Source organism: Astyanax mexicanus, chromosome 6 (genome assembly GCF_023375975.1).
Source record: "Astyanax mexicanus isolate ESR-SI-001 chromosome 6, AstMex3_surface, whole genome shotgun sequence".
NCBI classification, from domain to species: domain Eukaryota; kingdom Metazoa; phylum Chordata; class Actinopteri; order Characiformes; family Acestrorhamphidae; genus Astyanax; species Astyanax mexicanus.
The window spans coordinates 40,675,211-40,692,735 of NC_064413.1; the positions used below are offsets into that span (position 1 = coordinate 40,675,211).

Sequence of the window (17,525 nt, forward strand, 5' to 3'; positions counted from 1 at the left end):
TAATGATTTTCATTGGTTGTTCATTGCCTAATTTTGTTTAATGAATTATTGCCCACTTTCTGTAAATCCTATAAACTTCATTTCACTTCTTAAATATCACTGTGTTCTTCTGCTATATGATATATTTAACTGAAATTGCTTATCCGAACAACCGATGATTTATTAAGGAATATCATTAAAATGATCAGGCGTGCCCAAATTGTTTTCATATCACTATAAAAGAGTTTGCAGATACATGTTTTTTTTTTTTTTAAACACATGGGCTTGCTCTCTCTCTACTGAGTTGGTTCATACTACAGAATTATAATTAGTGGCAAAACAACAAGAACAAACACTCGAGGAGACCAGATATACAGTACAATATAAATGTAGTAAGTTTGGGCAAACAGCCCTCTCAGTTAGAGCTGCCTATTACTAAAAACCCATTACTTAACAGTTAAGAGAGAACACTGGTAATAATAATCATACTTTTTGTGCTTACTGAGCTGCTGACATTGAGCCATTAGTCAGCCATAACTTACCTAGAGACTACAGTAAAAAAAATGATTAGCTAACTCATTTGGCACAAGGCACATTTATTTTGATATGGCAACTGACATGTTGTTTAAAGCGACAGTCTGCCAGTTTTGGGGATTTGTGAGTGCACAGAGTATGTGGATGAGTGTTATATATGAATTATCTATATATATATAAATAAATTATGCAGGTTACATATAAATAAATTGCTGTGTGAAATTTTAGTATATCTGAGTATACTGTTTTGTTCATTTTGTTCCTTTTTTAAGTTAAAGAAAACATCTCAGAGATTGCTGCTTTAATGTGTAATGTCCCCAACAAACAAATAAACAAACAAACAACCCTTTAAACCCTCAGTATAGTGCTATTATATATTCACACTGTGGTCTCCAGCCCTGGTTCTCGAGCGGCAGATAAAGGGGTCCATTGGGGGATGGCAAAACAAAATGAAAAATTGCATTTTTGGCCTGAATTGATGGGCGAAGCCTAAGTTATGGTTCAACTTTGGGGCCTACTGTGAAAAAACAACTACTGACTCAACAAAGAGACTTTACATTTCTTTTCGTTTTCATTTTCAAATAGTTACCAAAGAATTATATGAAGAACTCATCAGTCTATTATCAGTTTCCTGGGAGTTTTACGTCACAACGTTTACACATTCCCTCTGGAAGCAGATTTCTCAGCTATTACTGGCACTGGGTACGTGTGTGTACATGAACGAGAATGCTCAGCTGACTTTACTCTTGCATCATTAGTGATGTCTGTAGCATTTGTTATAGCCTGCAGCGTCTACCTTTCAGTTCTATGCCTGTGTGAGAAAAAGGGTGTGTGCATATGGGAGCCAGTAAATGAATAAGAAGCAGAAGCAGAGAGGCTGTGGGGATGTGGCTCAGGGTGTGATGTCTATTCTTTTGCACTGACAGAGAGGAAGTGACACAGACCTGCAAGGAGTTAGTCAGGGCTTGAGAGGGAACTTCCCCGACATGCTTCCTCGTGTAAAGTCAGATATAGCTAGGTGATCTGCCCTTTTTGCAACCCTAAATAAGATTTGTTGACTATATTTATATATATAGGATAGGAATTTGTTAAAAGGTAGTCTGAGGACACAAATGGCCAAAAAAAGTCCTCAAATTGTATTTTTTTTTTAATGTTTTTCAGTGCTCTATGGTGCATCAGTTCCAGCACACACAGAGATAGGCGTATCCAGGCAGACAAAACAAACGTCTAAATCCGCAGACGAAACTAGCACACACCAAACTGACTCATTCTGTGCAAGTAATTCATTATGTACTGACCTGAGCTGTGCTTTGAGTTCATTAAAGCAGGGTCGCTTGCTGGGGTCATACGCCCAGCACTTGGTCATCAGGCTGTACAGGGTTGGAGGGCAATTTGGAGGCATGGCCAGCCGCTCGCCGTTCTCAATACGGCCAATGACATCATTGTTTTTCACACCTTGAAAGGGTTTCACTCCATACATCAGAATCTCCCACATACACACACCTGCAAACACAAAACAAACAAAAAAAGACATTTATTTAAAACAATCCCTCTTAAAGGTACACTACTATAGGATGATATATTTATTTTGGGATATATGAATAATGAGAGTTCAGTACACTGAAGTGATATACCATAAACCTCAGACAGTACTGGAAAGAAAATCCATAATAATCAAAACCACTAGACCAATTCTAAAACTACAAAACTGTTATATAACAGATATTTTTCTGTTTCCATTAGTCCGCCAATAAAAAGAAAATCAAATCATCCAAACAAATTCGCATATTTGCTATTGATGCATTCAAAAACAACTAAAAAGTGTGTATTTTTTGGCACATTTTAAATATAAGACTTATTTGTGATGTGAAGACAGCAGACTAGATGAGAAGTACTAAGCAGTCTTTGTTTACTTTGTTTAAACACCCATCAGCATCTCTATAGAAGAGAGATTCTCCAACTGAAAACATACATGTATTCACCACATATAATTACTCTACTGGAAAGACATATTTAGAGCATGTTTTCTTTTTATTACTTGAATTTATATTTATATATAATATATAAATATATATGTGTGTGAAAATAAAGCATAGAAAATGTGCAAATTTGACTTTTTATACAGTCTTCAGGAGGAAATGTGCACAGTTAAACGTGTTAACTGTTGAGGATTCATACTTGTTTCACTTGATCAACTAAGTGAAACTATTTGGATGAGCCAGTTTGTTTAATAACAGTGATCTCAATTTGTTTTTTTTTTATTTATTTAGAAGATTTGAACATTTTTATTTTCTAGTTCCAATGCCTACACTTCAAAACTAATAAATGCTTACTGTTCATTAATTATTCTTATGTTATTTTATCATTAAACAAAAGCGTGAAATATTTTTATACACAATTATATTGTTTACTTCTGACACAATATATCATTCACCATTATTGGTTATCATGACAGTTCTATTCCAGACTGAACCTTAACTATAGTACAGAATTTATAATACAGAAAAATCCCTAGTCTTAATTATTTACTCTTTATTATTAATTTCAAATAAATATTACCAGCCATATTTACTGCTTGTCTTGTTTGTTGTCACTGCATCACACATGAGTCTGGTTTATTAAGAGGAACTGCTTTCACATGTCTTTAAATGTTATATAGACAATATGTATGTGTAACACTTTCAGCTATGTAAAATTATTCACTCATAATAATTGCAAAATATGTACGTCAGCATGAGTACACTGTGAATGGTGAATAATTCACTACATATTTTTACTGTCATGCTAGTCAGTGCTGACATTTTCTATAAATCTGAACATGACTTTTGATGAAACTCAGAGATGCTTGTAGTGATGCTGCTGGTAGTTACTTCACTAAGGCTATTTTGAATGAGTTATTAAGTGGAGTTCAGAGATAGTGGTGTCCTCAGCGCCGCCTGTCAATGTAACAATATAAAATGAAGAGGATTTTGTGATGTACCCCCAGCATCACTGCATGTACCCCTGGGCCTGCGTGTATTCCTGTTGAAGATAAAGTCGTGGTGGTCTAGGAAACAGCTGCACACTGCTCATGTACTGATAAGCTCTTATGACACAGACTGACTGGAAGAGATGATGTGCACCATTGTGAGCTGAATGAGAGACGAGGAAATTCGCACAGTGTCAAATGTCTGCAGTGCAGCGGATCTATGGAACCACGCCAAACACAGACACGCACAGTGATGAGAGCACACACTCGCGCACATGCACAAACACAACGCAGAAATTCCACAAGTTCCATTTCTAAAGAGAGGAAAAACTCAGGGCTTCACAATAAGATACCCTTCTTTAGACAACCCCAAAACCACACACACTTACCAAACATCCACACATCACTGGATGAGGTAAAGCGCCTGAAGTTAATGGACTCTGGCGCCATCCATTTAATGGGCAGTTTCCCTTTAGAGGCTGGAGAGAGATTGAAAGAAAGAGGAGGGTAGGATCAGGTCACTTACACTTAAACAGAAAGTGTGAACTCATGTTTAAAATGTATAATAAGTAGGACTGTATGAAACAGATAGTGGAACAGCTACTGTAAATGTTGTATCAAATCTAAAAAATGGCCTATGACCATGTCAAACTGGAAAAAAAAACAGTTAATAGCCGATAACAATATATATAATAATATTTAAATACAAAAAAGAAAGCCATGCATTGTCATCCATGCAAAGCACTGAAGGCTATTTCAATACTAACAGCACCCTCTTGTGGAGAACCCCAAAAATGAATGTGTGTGAGGGAGTGACGGGAAAAGTGAGTGAGTGAGAAAAGGAGTGAGTGAGTGAGGGAGGGAATCAAGAGAGAGAGCAATTGAGAGAGTAGACAAATAAGGTGGCAGTGAGTGAATGCATGAGAAAGGATCAAGAAAGGCAGTGAGGAAAGTGAATGAAAGAAAAAAGAAAGCAAGAATGGGGGTAAAAGAGTGAGAGTAATTAATTAAGTTACCGTGAGGGTGAGTAAGGAGTGAGGATGAGTGAAGGTGGTAGTGAATGAGTAAAATAGAGAGTAAGGTGAGTGATTTTTTTTTCTCACTTCACTTTGATCTTTAGCAGACCATCATCAGTATATGTTATATAAATCCCTAATAGCAGCACTCTGACTGAATTATTAAGGTAAGACCTTTATAATAGGAGCTGTCCTCCATGTATCTGGAAAGGCCAAAGTCGCCCAGTTTCACACAGTCTATAGACGACACCAGCACGTTCCTAGCAGCTATATCCCTGCAGAACACAGCAAATAACATAACAGAAGATGAAATCAAAGCGTGCTACTTTTACAGTATAAGAGGTTTTTACAGTCTTGAACAGGCTATATGACAAAAAGTACACCAATAGTGAAAAAGAAGAAATGCGATGAGACATGAGCCAAATCTTAACTAGAAGACAGCAGACAGGCAGAGTCCAACAGAATAAACAAGTAGAGAAAACAAGTTCAGGTCTAGCTGATTTCTATGCGAGGGATATACTCACCTGTGCACAAAGCGTTTGCTCTCCAGGTAGGCGAGTGCTGTGCTGAGCTGATAGGAGAACAGGATCAATGAAGCTAAATCTAAGCCGTACTTCCGCACTTGCAGGAACGACCGCAACTGGAATAATAAGTGAAAAATGTGATAAAACATCACTGCATATGAAAGGAAGTCAAATTTTAAATGTTCTGCTAATTTAACAGAAAAAAAATCTAATTTTCTTCAATTCTTCAATTTTTTATATAAACTTTAACTTATAAAACTGATTCTCTTACTAAAATCTAAAGGACATTAAAGGACATAAAAAATGACAATAAACTCTAACTAGGTGTGTATATTCACATGAATATATTATTCATTTGTGGATGTATAATGACTAACATTCATTTTTAAGTTGTATGACCAGAGGAGGATGGGTCCCGCCCTTATAAGTTAGCCTTGATAGTACATGTGTGTGAGAAAGGGATCAAGAAAGGCAGTCTGCCAAAATGAAATGTAATGTAATATTACAAGGTACATGTGAGCCTTGGTTTCTCCGAAGGTTTCCTCCACCCCCAGCTCTGAGGGACTTTTCCTTGCCTACGTTGCTCGCTAGCAGTTCTGTGTTTTATGTTGTTGTATGTTCTAGATTTTGGCCGGTTCTCTATTATCTGTCTTGCTACCACATTTCAGTAAAGCTGCTTTATAACATGAGTTGCAAAAAGTGCTATAAAAATACATAAATATGACTGTGATGTGATTTATAATACTGTATGATAACCTGCTATGATGTTTGGCAAAATGCATTATATTAGGACTAAATGTAAAAAAAATATCCCTTTACGTATTTGCGTTACACAAGTTAAAAATATATATTTTCATGTACACACTTTTTTTTTTTTTTTTTTTACTATTTACATAGAAATCGTGTCTGTGGGAATGTGGGCATGCTAATAGTGCTGAAAAGAGCCTGAGGAAACACTGATGACAATAATGATATAATACAATCTGAAAATAGCTCACCTCTCCCAGAGTGCACAGCTCCATAATGATCCAAACAGGATTTTCTGTGATGACACCAATCAACTTCACAATGTGTGGGTGATCAAACTGCCGCATGGTTACTGCGTAAGAGTGTGAAAGATAAAAGAGAGAGAGAGAGACAGATAGCGAGAGACTCTAAATATCGTAGCAGCCATACAAACACAATTTGTGACTTAATTATATGAACAAGAATATTAGCCTACGAATGAAAGCCTGTGTATGAGAATCAGATGAGACTCCATAATAAACAGCATTAAAGTGTGAGTCATGACTTCACTTCTAGCTTTTAATTATCAGATATAAGCATACACACCACCCACTCTGCTAGTGAAAGACAAGCACAAGCAGAAAACACTAACTGACGCCAGACTCAGAAATTAAAACCTCCAACACTCCTACACTCACAACCACACCCAGATAAAAAAGCATATAAAAAAAAGCTTTGTTCTTAGAGACACAAAACAGACCTCCACACTCACACACACATCTAACACACATGGGTACTGTCTGCAGAGTTTACACAAGGCCTGAGGAGTCTATGTAAGGACTCTTACAGACAGTCCAACAGCTGCTCTCCTACAATGTTTACACTTATCTCTGTTCTTCTACTTCACTCAGTTACATACTGATGTCTTACTGTGATGGAAACCTGATGCAAACACTTGCTGAATGAGTGAGAGCACACACACACACACACACACACACACACACAGAGGGCTGTTTCTTATGGTTCAGGCCATGCCAGAGACTTTTAACCATTGACAGTATCATGGATACAAACTATTAATCACTGGATAAAGAACAGGCACCAGCATGTCCTTCAACAACTCATCTGTTTAAACAAGTAAACCTTTACAGTCACTGCAGAATGAAAACTGAAGTCTGTTAAAGTAGCAGTTAAATTAAAAGCAGTAGTATTCCCGAGTTGGGTGGGGACAAAATATTTTAATTAACGATATCACTGCCCTGGCACAGCCAGGCCTGCAACATCTAATAAATACTTTTTTTTTTTTAAATCAGAGTGCTCTGGTAGGTTTGTTCAATGTAACTGCTCTCAACATTTTCGCTCTGTACAGTGTTTCTTAAATCAACAAAACAATATACGCAACCCACCAAATTTGTGTGTGTGTGCTTGGGGGGGGGGGGGGGGATTATTGATTGACTGAGCTGCATATTGTGACACATTATCCTCACTTATAGAAGCACAGTTAAACCTAACAGGGTGCCGCAGAGGCAGAAATTATCACAATGAAAGCTTTTAAAGGTTAGGAAATGTTTATAACATTTTAAGCAAAAACTGATATGTTTCATCACGTCAAAGGAACACATTTCAGCTGTTAATGGAAAAAAAATGGTTTAGGGTTTATGTCTCTTTAAGCAAACCAAGCCAATCGAAATGTTCAAGCAATTTACAAAAAAGTCTAACATAAAGAAAAGTTAATATTGAAGTTGTGCTACCTGAATCAATATCATTATTTTTCTCTAGATTCTCTAGATTGTAGGAATTGTGCTTCACTAGCAAAGGGGTTATTATGTGGCTCATTTCTGGTACTATCAGAGCTTTAAATGATCTTGCATTTAGAGTCTCTGTACACTAGCTTTATATGCTCTGAGTGAATGACTAACTACTTCAGTAAGTTTCTCTGGATATGAAGGTCTGCTAAATGTCATTAATGTAAATGTAAATGCATGTAAAGAGATATTACTGAATTATATGTATTAAATTATACAACAGTATACTGCATTTATAATGCTAGGTACTCACAGGCTTCCTGGAGGAATTTCTCCCGCACACTATCTGATGTGCTGTTCTTACAGGTCTTTATGGCAACAGAGAGGGGAGGGCTCTCCTACAGATCAACAACAACAAAAACATCTGATTATTTATCAAAATCCATGCAAATGATGAGCAGTGATAAATGTTAATATATACACTAAATTTGTTTGTTCAACATTTTTAAAACATTTTTCGAACTTTCAAACTATTTAAGCCTAAATTAAACTATTGATACAATTATGCAAAGACAGTTTTACCATAAAACACAACATAATGAGAACAGAGTTTCACTGCACCACAGTTCCATGTATTTGGCATAGTACCAAAAGATTCATGTTTATCTGTTCCAGAGAGACATATTTTCTTGACAATACTTCTCAACAGGGAGCAGACCAACAGTGAGTGTGTATTTGCACATCTGTGTCAGCAATGGGTGCAACTTGAAGTAGCTTAATGCATTCATTAAAAGGGACGTAAACCAACATATGGACAGAGTTTATACAGTATCTGCTGATGCTTGCACTTTTTTTTCAATGTTCACATTGAAAACCTTTACTTTATTGTGGATTTACATTACACAACATTTAAATACATTATTACAAACACATTATTGTTAATAAAATATAAATATTTTACTCAAGCATCACTTAAACCTCTGCCTTTCTGGTTTTTAATAAATACATAAAAAATCTTCCCAAAATATTGCTTGTCTGCAATTTTTCTCAAATCAGAGTGACAGGAAGCAGAGTACCGGACAAATGTAGAGACCCTGATGGACATCTCCAAACTGGCCTTCTCCTATACAGCGGCCCAGCTCAATCCTCTCTCTCTGGATCTCATAGTCCCTGGCTGAGAGGACAAACCACATCAAAATTATTAGGACAAAAACATTTTAATAAAAAAAAATACATCTTGGAGGGCCACACATTTGAAGTCCAGGAATCAAGGGTCAGTTTGACCACTCTTACCATAATGATTAGAAAACAAATGATAGTATCTGACTCTATATTAGTACACTTACTCCTACATGAGATCGATATTGACCAAAAAAAATTCAATAACATTACCTTCTAGACGACACTTGGGGCTAATGTTGAGGCAGTTAATTACAAAAGCACTAGACCTTGGATAATAACTTTAAAACAGAAGCTCTACAGGCTTAATTAATGTAATGCAATCACTATATTTCAGTACAATTCAGTACCTATCATACACAAAAGCAGTTTAAACATGCAGTAAAATCAGGATAAAACAGTTCACTCCACAATAACAGGTGTTGAGTTAGCTGTAAGGAAAAACAGCCCATCAGCCAAAACCAAGAGATATTACAAAAAGGACTGAACAAGAACAGCAACCGAAACACTCTGTAGAACTAATTGTTCCTTCTAATTGGCCAGAACAGCCACCATGTACACTTTTGTATGTTCACGAGAAATAAGAAATAACTCTTGATTACAGAAAAAACACAATCACAAACTGAGAGGCAAAGGAAAAGCGCGCACACACACACACACACACACACACACACACACTCTCACCACACACACACAAACAAGATAATAGAGGTTCAGCATTGCACAAGCTCAAGCAAAAGAATGGAAAAAGCAGGAGAAAGACCTTTACCTTCATCTAGTCCATAGTACTCTGTAGTGCGATTAATATGAGAGGAGACAAAATTGGATATATAACACTGAAGAACGTCATGGTCATCATTAATGGCTAAGCCCTTAGACAGTAATGTTCTGTATAATGATAATGTGGATTAGGGTTCAAAAGAGTGAGGTGTTTTTGGTCACATTGACAGAATATAGAAGATACGGCCGGCCACATGGCCAGATAGCACTGTTTGTGAGATATTTGCAAATAATCTGAATTTCTGCATGAATGGCTTTGGAATTTGACTGAAGACAAGTACTGAAAAAAAATATATATATATAGGGTAATTTATATAAAGAGGAGTTTTGGTTATGTTTTTTACAGCTTTTAGAGCTTTTACAGCTTCAAAGTTCTGAAAAAGAAAGTATAGAAAGAGATACAAAAGACTTCTAGATTGCATTAGCCCAAAGTCAGGCAGATAGTTTACAAATGGAAGAAATCTGGCACCATAAATGCTCTCCCCAAGAGTGAGTGTCCGCTAACAGTCAGCACAAGGACACAGTGAAATCCTAAACAAGCGGAAAAAGTGACAGCTAAAGAGGCTACGCTATGCAGTGCTAAGAGTCTTTGATTCAGAGTGGATAGTGCATTTAAACTTATGTAACATCCTTCAAAATAGCAAAGATCCTAAATACACTATCATCAACACCAAATAGCTCATGACTTAACCATATAAAAGTATATATTTTAGAATAACATATCAGAGTACTATAGGCAATTAGCAGTAGGCAGTCAAGCAAAACTGCCTGTAAGCACATGTAAACAATTTTTTTCACATTTTCTCCCCAATTTAACTTAGTCAATTAAACCACCCACTCACTAGGACTCCTACCACCTCAAACAATGCTTTCATCTATAGGAAGGTAAGGACACATGTATGCCTCCTTTAATACATGTGAAGCTAGACATGGCCTCTTTCAAACTGCCACCAATGCAGCATTAATGCACAGAGAGAAGCGCCAGATCCCCAGCTCTGATACATTAACCACCAGATACCTATGGCCAATTCTCAATCTCCAGCTGATTTAAGCTGATTGTGAGATCCTTAGAACATAGTGTCTGTGTCTTGATCGAATAGGAAGAACAAACAGCTACTCTTTTGTTCAGTTTTGGATCAAGATTCATGTACAAAATGTGGCAACCTTTTTTCAATTTGCTCAATAAAGATGACAATACACATTGCCATTGTGTCGTTTTTAGTTAATGTCTTCATACAGTGCATCCGGAAAGTATTCGCAGCGCTTCACTTTTTCCACATTTTGTTACGTTACAGCTTTATTCCAACTTGTATTATATTGATCTCTTTCCTCAAAAATCTACACAAAATACCCCATTATGACCATGTAAAAAAGTTTTCTTGAGAGTTCTGAAAATGTATTAAAAATAAAAAAATAAGAAATCACATTTACGTAAGTATTCACAGCCTTCGCCATGAAGTTTGAAATTGAGCTCCAAATTGAGTTTCCACTGATCATCCTTGAGATTTTTCTACAGCTTAAATGGAGTCCACCTGTGGTAAATCCAGTTGACTGGACATGACTTGGAAAGGCACACACCTGCTTGAATCCGATTGAACATCTCTGGAGAGATCTGAAAATCTCCCATCCAACCTGATGGAGCTTCAGAGGTACTGCAAAGAAGAATGGGCAAAATTGCCTAAAGAGAGGTGTGCCAAGCTTGTGGCATCATATTCAAAAATACTTGAGGCTGTAGTTGCTGCTAAGGGTGGTTCTACAAAGTATTAAGCAAAGGCTGTGAATACTTATGTTAATATGATTTCTTATTTTTTTAATTTTAATAAATTTTTAAAACTCTCAAGAAAACTTTTTTCACATGATCATAATGGGGTATTTTGTGTAGATTTTTGAGGAAAGAGATTAATTTAATACAATTTGAAATAAGGCTGTAACGTAACAAAATGTGGACAAAGTGAAGCGCTGTGAATACTTTCCAGATGCACTGTACATTAAATTTGGATAAAGGTCAGAACATATTTTATTACATCTATTTAATGCAGAAATTCAGATCATTCAAATTCTTACAACAGTGCAGATTAGTTTTTGGCAGTTGAATTAGCAATAGGAAGTTACAGGGCTAAAACATGTAATATACAACAGCGACTGGTTCTCTGTTGGAATTTTAGATTTTAATTTTACCATTTAAAGTGATGTGGGTGTCTCTGACCTACAATTTAGACCTAGAAACATGACTTAAGGACACTAGTCTGAAACAGGTGAACATTTATAGAAAGAAACAGCCAGAAAAGCCCAGGGCTGAAGAGACTAGCTCAGCAAAAACAAACAGTGGACAGAAAGTGGAGCACATAAAGCACTAGAAACTAGGTTAGTGCTGTGTGCATGAGCTATGATCAAAAGCTTCAGGAACATCTTCCGGCAACTCAGCAAGGTGAGAAAAGTTGGTGCAGATGAGGTCTTAACCACAGCACAGCCGCAACACCTCTGACTGGTTCCTGAGCTGGTTCTACTTTTTAGAAGTCTTTTATGAAAATACACTCATTGTCAAAAAATAGGTGCACCCAGAAGAAATCAACTGACAGGAATACAACTTGGTGGGTAGTTGCCATGGAGTGACTCAGAATTGCAGTGCATCTCCAGTGCATCTCCAGTGATGAGTCATGCTTTTGTTTTGGTAAAGGCGATCAAAGAATCCAGAAGGGATTCCAAAGGTGTCCCATGGTGTGGGGTGCAATACTATGTGATCCCAAATCACATTTGGTTTTCATTAGTCATTTCACTTTTATTGACGGTTCAATTTAACAGTAATAAAGTCCTGATATGCTATTCCAACATAACAATGCTTGTCCACATACGGCTGTCTTCCCAATCGCAGATGAAAATTTGTAGTAGGCTTTTGGACACACTATTAGCATTTCACTATTACCCTTAAATCTGCAAGAACTGCAGGAATATTAAAGCTGCATGGGATCATGCACCATTAGGAACCTCTACAACTCTATTCCAGCATATTCCACCTACTTCTGTATGTTCAGCTCAATACATTTTTTTCTAGTTTACTGTTCCTAGTAACCTAGTAAATTTTATTTCTTTCTGAAAAGACACTTCCTTCTGGGTGCAACTATTTTTGCAATTTTTTTTTGACAATGAGTTTGAAAACAAAAGCTGCATCTATCTTTCTTTCTTTAACAACTGCAATAACTGGATCAGTACACAGACACAAGTGTAAAAGCTCTTTATTGTACTTACTGGAGGGCATGGTGTATGCGTCCTCTTCATCTATGATCTCTGCATAGTCGTCCGTCTCTGTAGGATAGGAAGAAGAAGGCAGGATGAAGCCAAAGCAGGACCAGAGCAACTTGTAGAAACATCAAACCAGCTCCCTGCAAGGTCAGTGTTTTTGGAATCTACAGCAGCGCTAAAAGAGACAATCCTCCATAAACGCTCTCCACATGTAGACTCCTTCTATCACTGCTCTACCAACAACACCTCAGTGCTAGGATAAGGACTGCCTCCGTCTTATTCTCTTCCAGCCAAGCTAAATGTTTAGCAGGTTTGGCAGCCTAATAGGATCTGCACAGCTGTGGTATTTAAAAGAGTGACAGAGCAAGAAAGAGCAAAGGAGAGAGAGAGAGAGAGAGAGAGAGAGAGAGAGAGAGAGAGATTTAGTGTGTCTATACTGGGGGGATGAGCAGGATGAGCCTGGCTCTTTTTTTTTTCTCCACAGCTTTGGAAAAAGCAGATGAAGTCATGGGTAGATCAACACTCATTGTGTCTCTCTCTAGTCTGCTTTTAAGGAAAAAGTTCCAGTGTTTCGCTGCCAAGAAAGTGAGAGCAGCAGAGAGAAGAATTCAAGTGTAGGAGGGGAATCTCTCTCTGCTCTGCTGCACCCTGACATAAAGCCTGAATATGGTTGCAAAAATAAAAACACTGTTTATGAGACTGCATTCACTGACTTTGTGTCAGCAAACATGATAAAAAATATATATAATACACAGACACACACACACACACACACACACACACACACACACACACACAAAACATTTTATCAAACTATCCAGGGCTCAGGAGAGCAGCCAAATATTAGGGTGGATACCAAGGAAAGAAAGCAACATCTGCTTTTAACAGATAAGGATCTGTAACAAGCACAGTGTGGCTAATCTAAGCAGAGAAAAGACTCCAAGTCCCACAGCAGATTATTATTATCAGGGTGGTTCAACATACCAACATTAAAACTACATTATCAAACTTATGCTAACAATGCTACTGATGACCCATTTAAAGAAGGGCTGCGAAAAGGATACAATAAGGACACAGTGTATCTACAGTATATACATCTACATGTATAAATGTGGACAGCCCCTTAATTTATTAATTGTGTGTGTATAGAATAGAGAGAGTCAGTTAGAGAGAATAGAGAATCATTTTTTGTTAAATTTATACCTTTAAAAAAATAGTTTACTGTTTACATGTTTCTAAGAATTAAAAATCTAATTAGTAATAAAAAGATAATAAACTGAATAATCTCAAGATCTGACATGTTTATCCATTGACAACCTTAGCAACACTTCTATATTGCGTAAAGTTGCGAGTCATTCATTAAATACTGTACTCTTACTCACTTTATATATTTAATACCATTTTGGCTAAGTATTCTGAATATGCTATATTTTATGTTTTACACAAGATTCTTGGGCCCTCGAAATTTCACTTTAACAAAATTTAAAAATATGTTTTGTTAGCATTGACATACTTTTATATATATATATATATATTATGAAATATATTATGTTCTATCACATCATAAATAAGAATTGAACCCATCAGTTCTTTTTTTACACAGATCTAGTGCAGATGTCTTGCTGACTAAAAGTCTGGCTGAATTTGGGCATATGAGGTAGAAGAGCATGACTTTACCATCCCCACTAATCTCATCTGCAGATCCAAGCAGCATGCAAAAGATTAGAGTGAGAGAGAGAGAAACAGATTATACTCATATCTACAGCCATGATAAAAGCAACAGTGCAAGAACGAGCAAGTTCAAAGTGGCTACTTTAGAGTGCATGTTGTGGGAGAGCTGACTGGAGTACAGCGGTGCTTGAAAGTCTAGGAACCTCTTAGAATTTTCTATATTTGTGCATAAATATGACATAAAACATAATTCTCACACTAAAAATATTTTTCTTCTAAAAGTAGATAAAATGAACCCTGGTAACTTGGTAAACTAACATACATTATCCAATATTCTAAAGTGTTTTTAAGCACCACTGAAGCTGTTTGTCTGAAAATGCATAATCAGAAGATTTTTAAAAAAATTCCCCAACAGCCCCTTTTTGGGACTGTTAATTAGGGCTGGGCGATATTGTAAACACAATTTATTACAATTAATAAATACATTTTCACGATACACAAGATTTATTATTATATTTTGGAATGCAGACAAAGGTAATAAAAAATTATAATAATTAAAAAAATAGTTATTTAAATACAGTGATTTTTTTTTATTCAAAACATCCTACACTTCAACCAGTTAAATACGACTTTCCATAATGGAATTTAAAATGAAAACGTTTTTTGAATTTGACAATTTCCACGATATGCTTTAAGAAGAACATTTATCACAATATGATAAAATAGACATATTAAGCATTTATAAACCATGACCTTCTGGTTTAGCCATTGAAATTCCAAGTTTTCAAACATGCTGTGAATTATATTACAATAATAAGATTAAATAATCTATAACATTAACAATTCTGTGTTTTTATAGTTAATAGCCTTTTTTCCATGTTTCACTGTTCCTTTCACTTATATGCACTAAAACAGGGACGGGCTGTACTGGGCCAATTCTGATTTTCATTGCATTCCCATTTAAAAGAAAGCCTCTAGGAAAGCCTCTAGAAAGACAAGAATCTAGAACGTGTTTTGTCTTACCTGAGATGGAGATGGCTCTGGCCCTGACCCCCTGTAGCCGTTTCTCATGATTGGAGGCTCTGTGGATCAGAGGTTGGAGCAGGTGAATACTATACATTATTAAATCACACACACAACACACTGTCTCGTTCCTCAAGCTAGAACAGCTAGAGCGCTATGCTCAGTGCACACGCTGCTGGACGGCTGGCTGCTCCACTGGTCTGAGAGGGGGATAAAGAGGGGGGATGGGACTGTGACATCAGGACAGAACCTGTCATTGAAGCAAACTGAGAAATTCCTCATGATTCGGGCAAGTAGACCACAGACTGGCGGAGATTAACAAAAAAAGAAATCCCTTCAAAACAGCATGAAGAAAGATAAAGGATCAAAACAAAATACTATCCTTTAATGTCCTAATAAAAATGTTTGTGCAAACCTCTTCTAACGAATGAATTCAGCTTTAAAAGGTCTCACTCCATTGTTTTTTTAATTCATTTTAAAATGTCTAGTTGTGGTCTCTATTATGAATGACTGCTCTGTGAGCTGTTTGTTTATTTTTGAGGAAGAAAAAAAAAGTGCTTAGGTGATCCAGTATAACGCCACTTTAGTACTTTAGGAGGAGGAGTGAACAGGGAGAAACTATAGGATTTCGGCTCTTGCTCATGAATATTCATACATGCAAACATATCGCCTCTGATTGACTAATAGCACTGCGAGGCAGCTAGACAGACACCAGTTTTATAAAATAAAGACATTTTTACACTAATATAAGTTTGTGCAATGTCATATGTTACTTTACAACATGTGTAATGTCCTGCTAAGTGCAGTTCAGCCACTGATCTAGTCTTAGAGTCTCCTTAAAACGAAAAATCTCCGGAGATTTTATGTAAATCTATGGTTACACACAGAGGTGGGTAGTCCAGGTCCAGAAAAAAAAAATCCACCCTCAGTGAGACATACTGCCAATAGAAATAGAGTGATAAATAACAAATAAAGAGGAATCTATTATTAGCACCATGCCAGACATGGAATAGAGGGATATAAAGCCCCCCCAGTACTGAGCTGTGGAGAAGCAGAAATGTGTTCTCTGTAATGATGGTGCTCCATCCAGAACTTTTTGTAGAGTTGGGGACTATTTTCTTTTTTATATTTTAATAATAATAGTCAATCAAATTAATTTATACAGCTCCTTTTTTACACAAACAATCAGGTCAAAAATTACATTTAAGTTAAATATGAAAAGTAATATAAAATTACCAGTCATCATTTCTTTGCGATTTGCCAAGTGTTTAATTCTGCCAGTAAAGCATTTCATTTACAGTCCTTGCAGGTACACCAATTATTGACTGGATTAAGGAAGGTTGCAATGTCCTTCCCTCTGTCTGTACTAACACAGGTCACTGCATCCTGCGTCCACATCAAAGTCCTGGCATACTGCCTATCTGCTATTCAACATTTAATCCCAAATGATGGATATAACCCGACTTTGCTATATAGAGGGTGTTTACAGCTATAAAAACAAAAAAAAACTAATAGTGAATTAAAACGAATTAATCTGTTGTTGTTATTTATATAAGAGTTTGATTTAGTATGTACACAAAAAAACAGTCCATATGGTCCACAAATAAATAGAACAAAAATAAAGTAGCCTCTTTAGAATTATGCAAAAGTGTGCATTTAAATGTAAACCAGCTGTTTAGCTGAAAGCAGTTTGGTCCTGCCCATTCAAGCTAAATTTATAGGCAGTGTGTTTCTGCCCACATTACTTTTTTAATGGATCAGAATTTTCATACTGGTCATTTAACCAAACAACAGACTCAACAGACTATTTAATGCTAAAGATTAGAGCAGATAAAGAGCAGTTTTAAAATAGGAAAAAAATACATGAAAATGAAAAATATGTGCCCTTTAAAGTGCAAATATCAGCTAAAAAAGGTTGCTGAAGTAAAGGTCACTTACTTTGGAGCTTTTGGTATTGATGGCAACGCTCTCTCTCCCTCTGTTGGAGACAAGATATAACTTACTTTAAGCTGATTGTGTAATGGACAAGCTCAGCATGCATTAATCAAGAGTGGCACTGTAGACTGATTCAGCTGATATAATCCAGCCACCATCAGGCAAAACTACCATCCAGACCCTGCTATGAAGAGGTGGTTAACGT

General features: G+C 36.5%; 1 protein-coding gene across 14 annotated transcripts in view; it reads right to left on the reverse strand.

Moving 5' to 3' along the window:
* Positions 1 to 17,525, reverse strand: part of ptk2ab (protein tyrosine kinase 2ab) — a 95,494-nt gene that overhangs the window by 22,687 nt on the left and 55,282 nt on the right. For 8 of the 14 annotated variants that reach the window (XM_049480187.1, XM_049480189.1, XM_049480188.1 and 5 more), the window contains 12 exons: positions 17,324 to 17,363; positions 15,386 to 15,444; positions 14,369 to 14,386; positions 12,698 to 12,754; positions 9,441 to 9,461; positions 8,569 to 8,666; positions 7,806 to 7,890; positions 6,020 to 6,120; positions 5,022 to 5,137; positions 4,672 to 4,772; positions 3,871 to 3,960; positions 1,812 to 2,016 (listed from right to left, as the gene is read on the reverse strand). In XM_049480187.1, coding sequence (XP_049336144.1) covers positions 1,812 to 2,016; positions 3,871 to 3,960; positions 4,672 to 4,772; positions 5,022 to 5,137; positions 6,020 to 6,120; positions 7,806 to 7,890; positions 8,569 to 8,666; positions 9,441 to 9,461; positions 12,698 to 12,754; positions 14,369 to 14,386; positions 15,386 to 15,444; positions 17,324 to 17,363 — 991 coding nt within the window. The remainder of the gene's footprint in view (positions 1 to 1,811; positions 2,017 to 3,870; positions 3,961 to 4,671; positions 4,773 to 5,021; positions 5,138 to 6,019; positions 6,121 to 7,805; positions 7,891 to 8,568; positions 8,667 to 9,440; positions 9,462 to 12,697; positions 12,755 to 14,368; positions 14,387 to 15,385; positions 15,445 to 17,323; positions 17,364 to 17,525) is intronic. The other 6 variants (XM_049480184.1, XM_049480194.1, XM_049480185.1 and 3 more) reach the window with 3 other exon arrangements.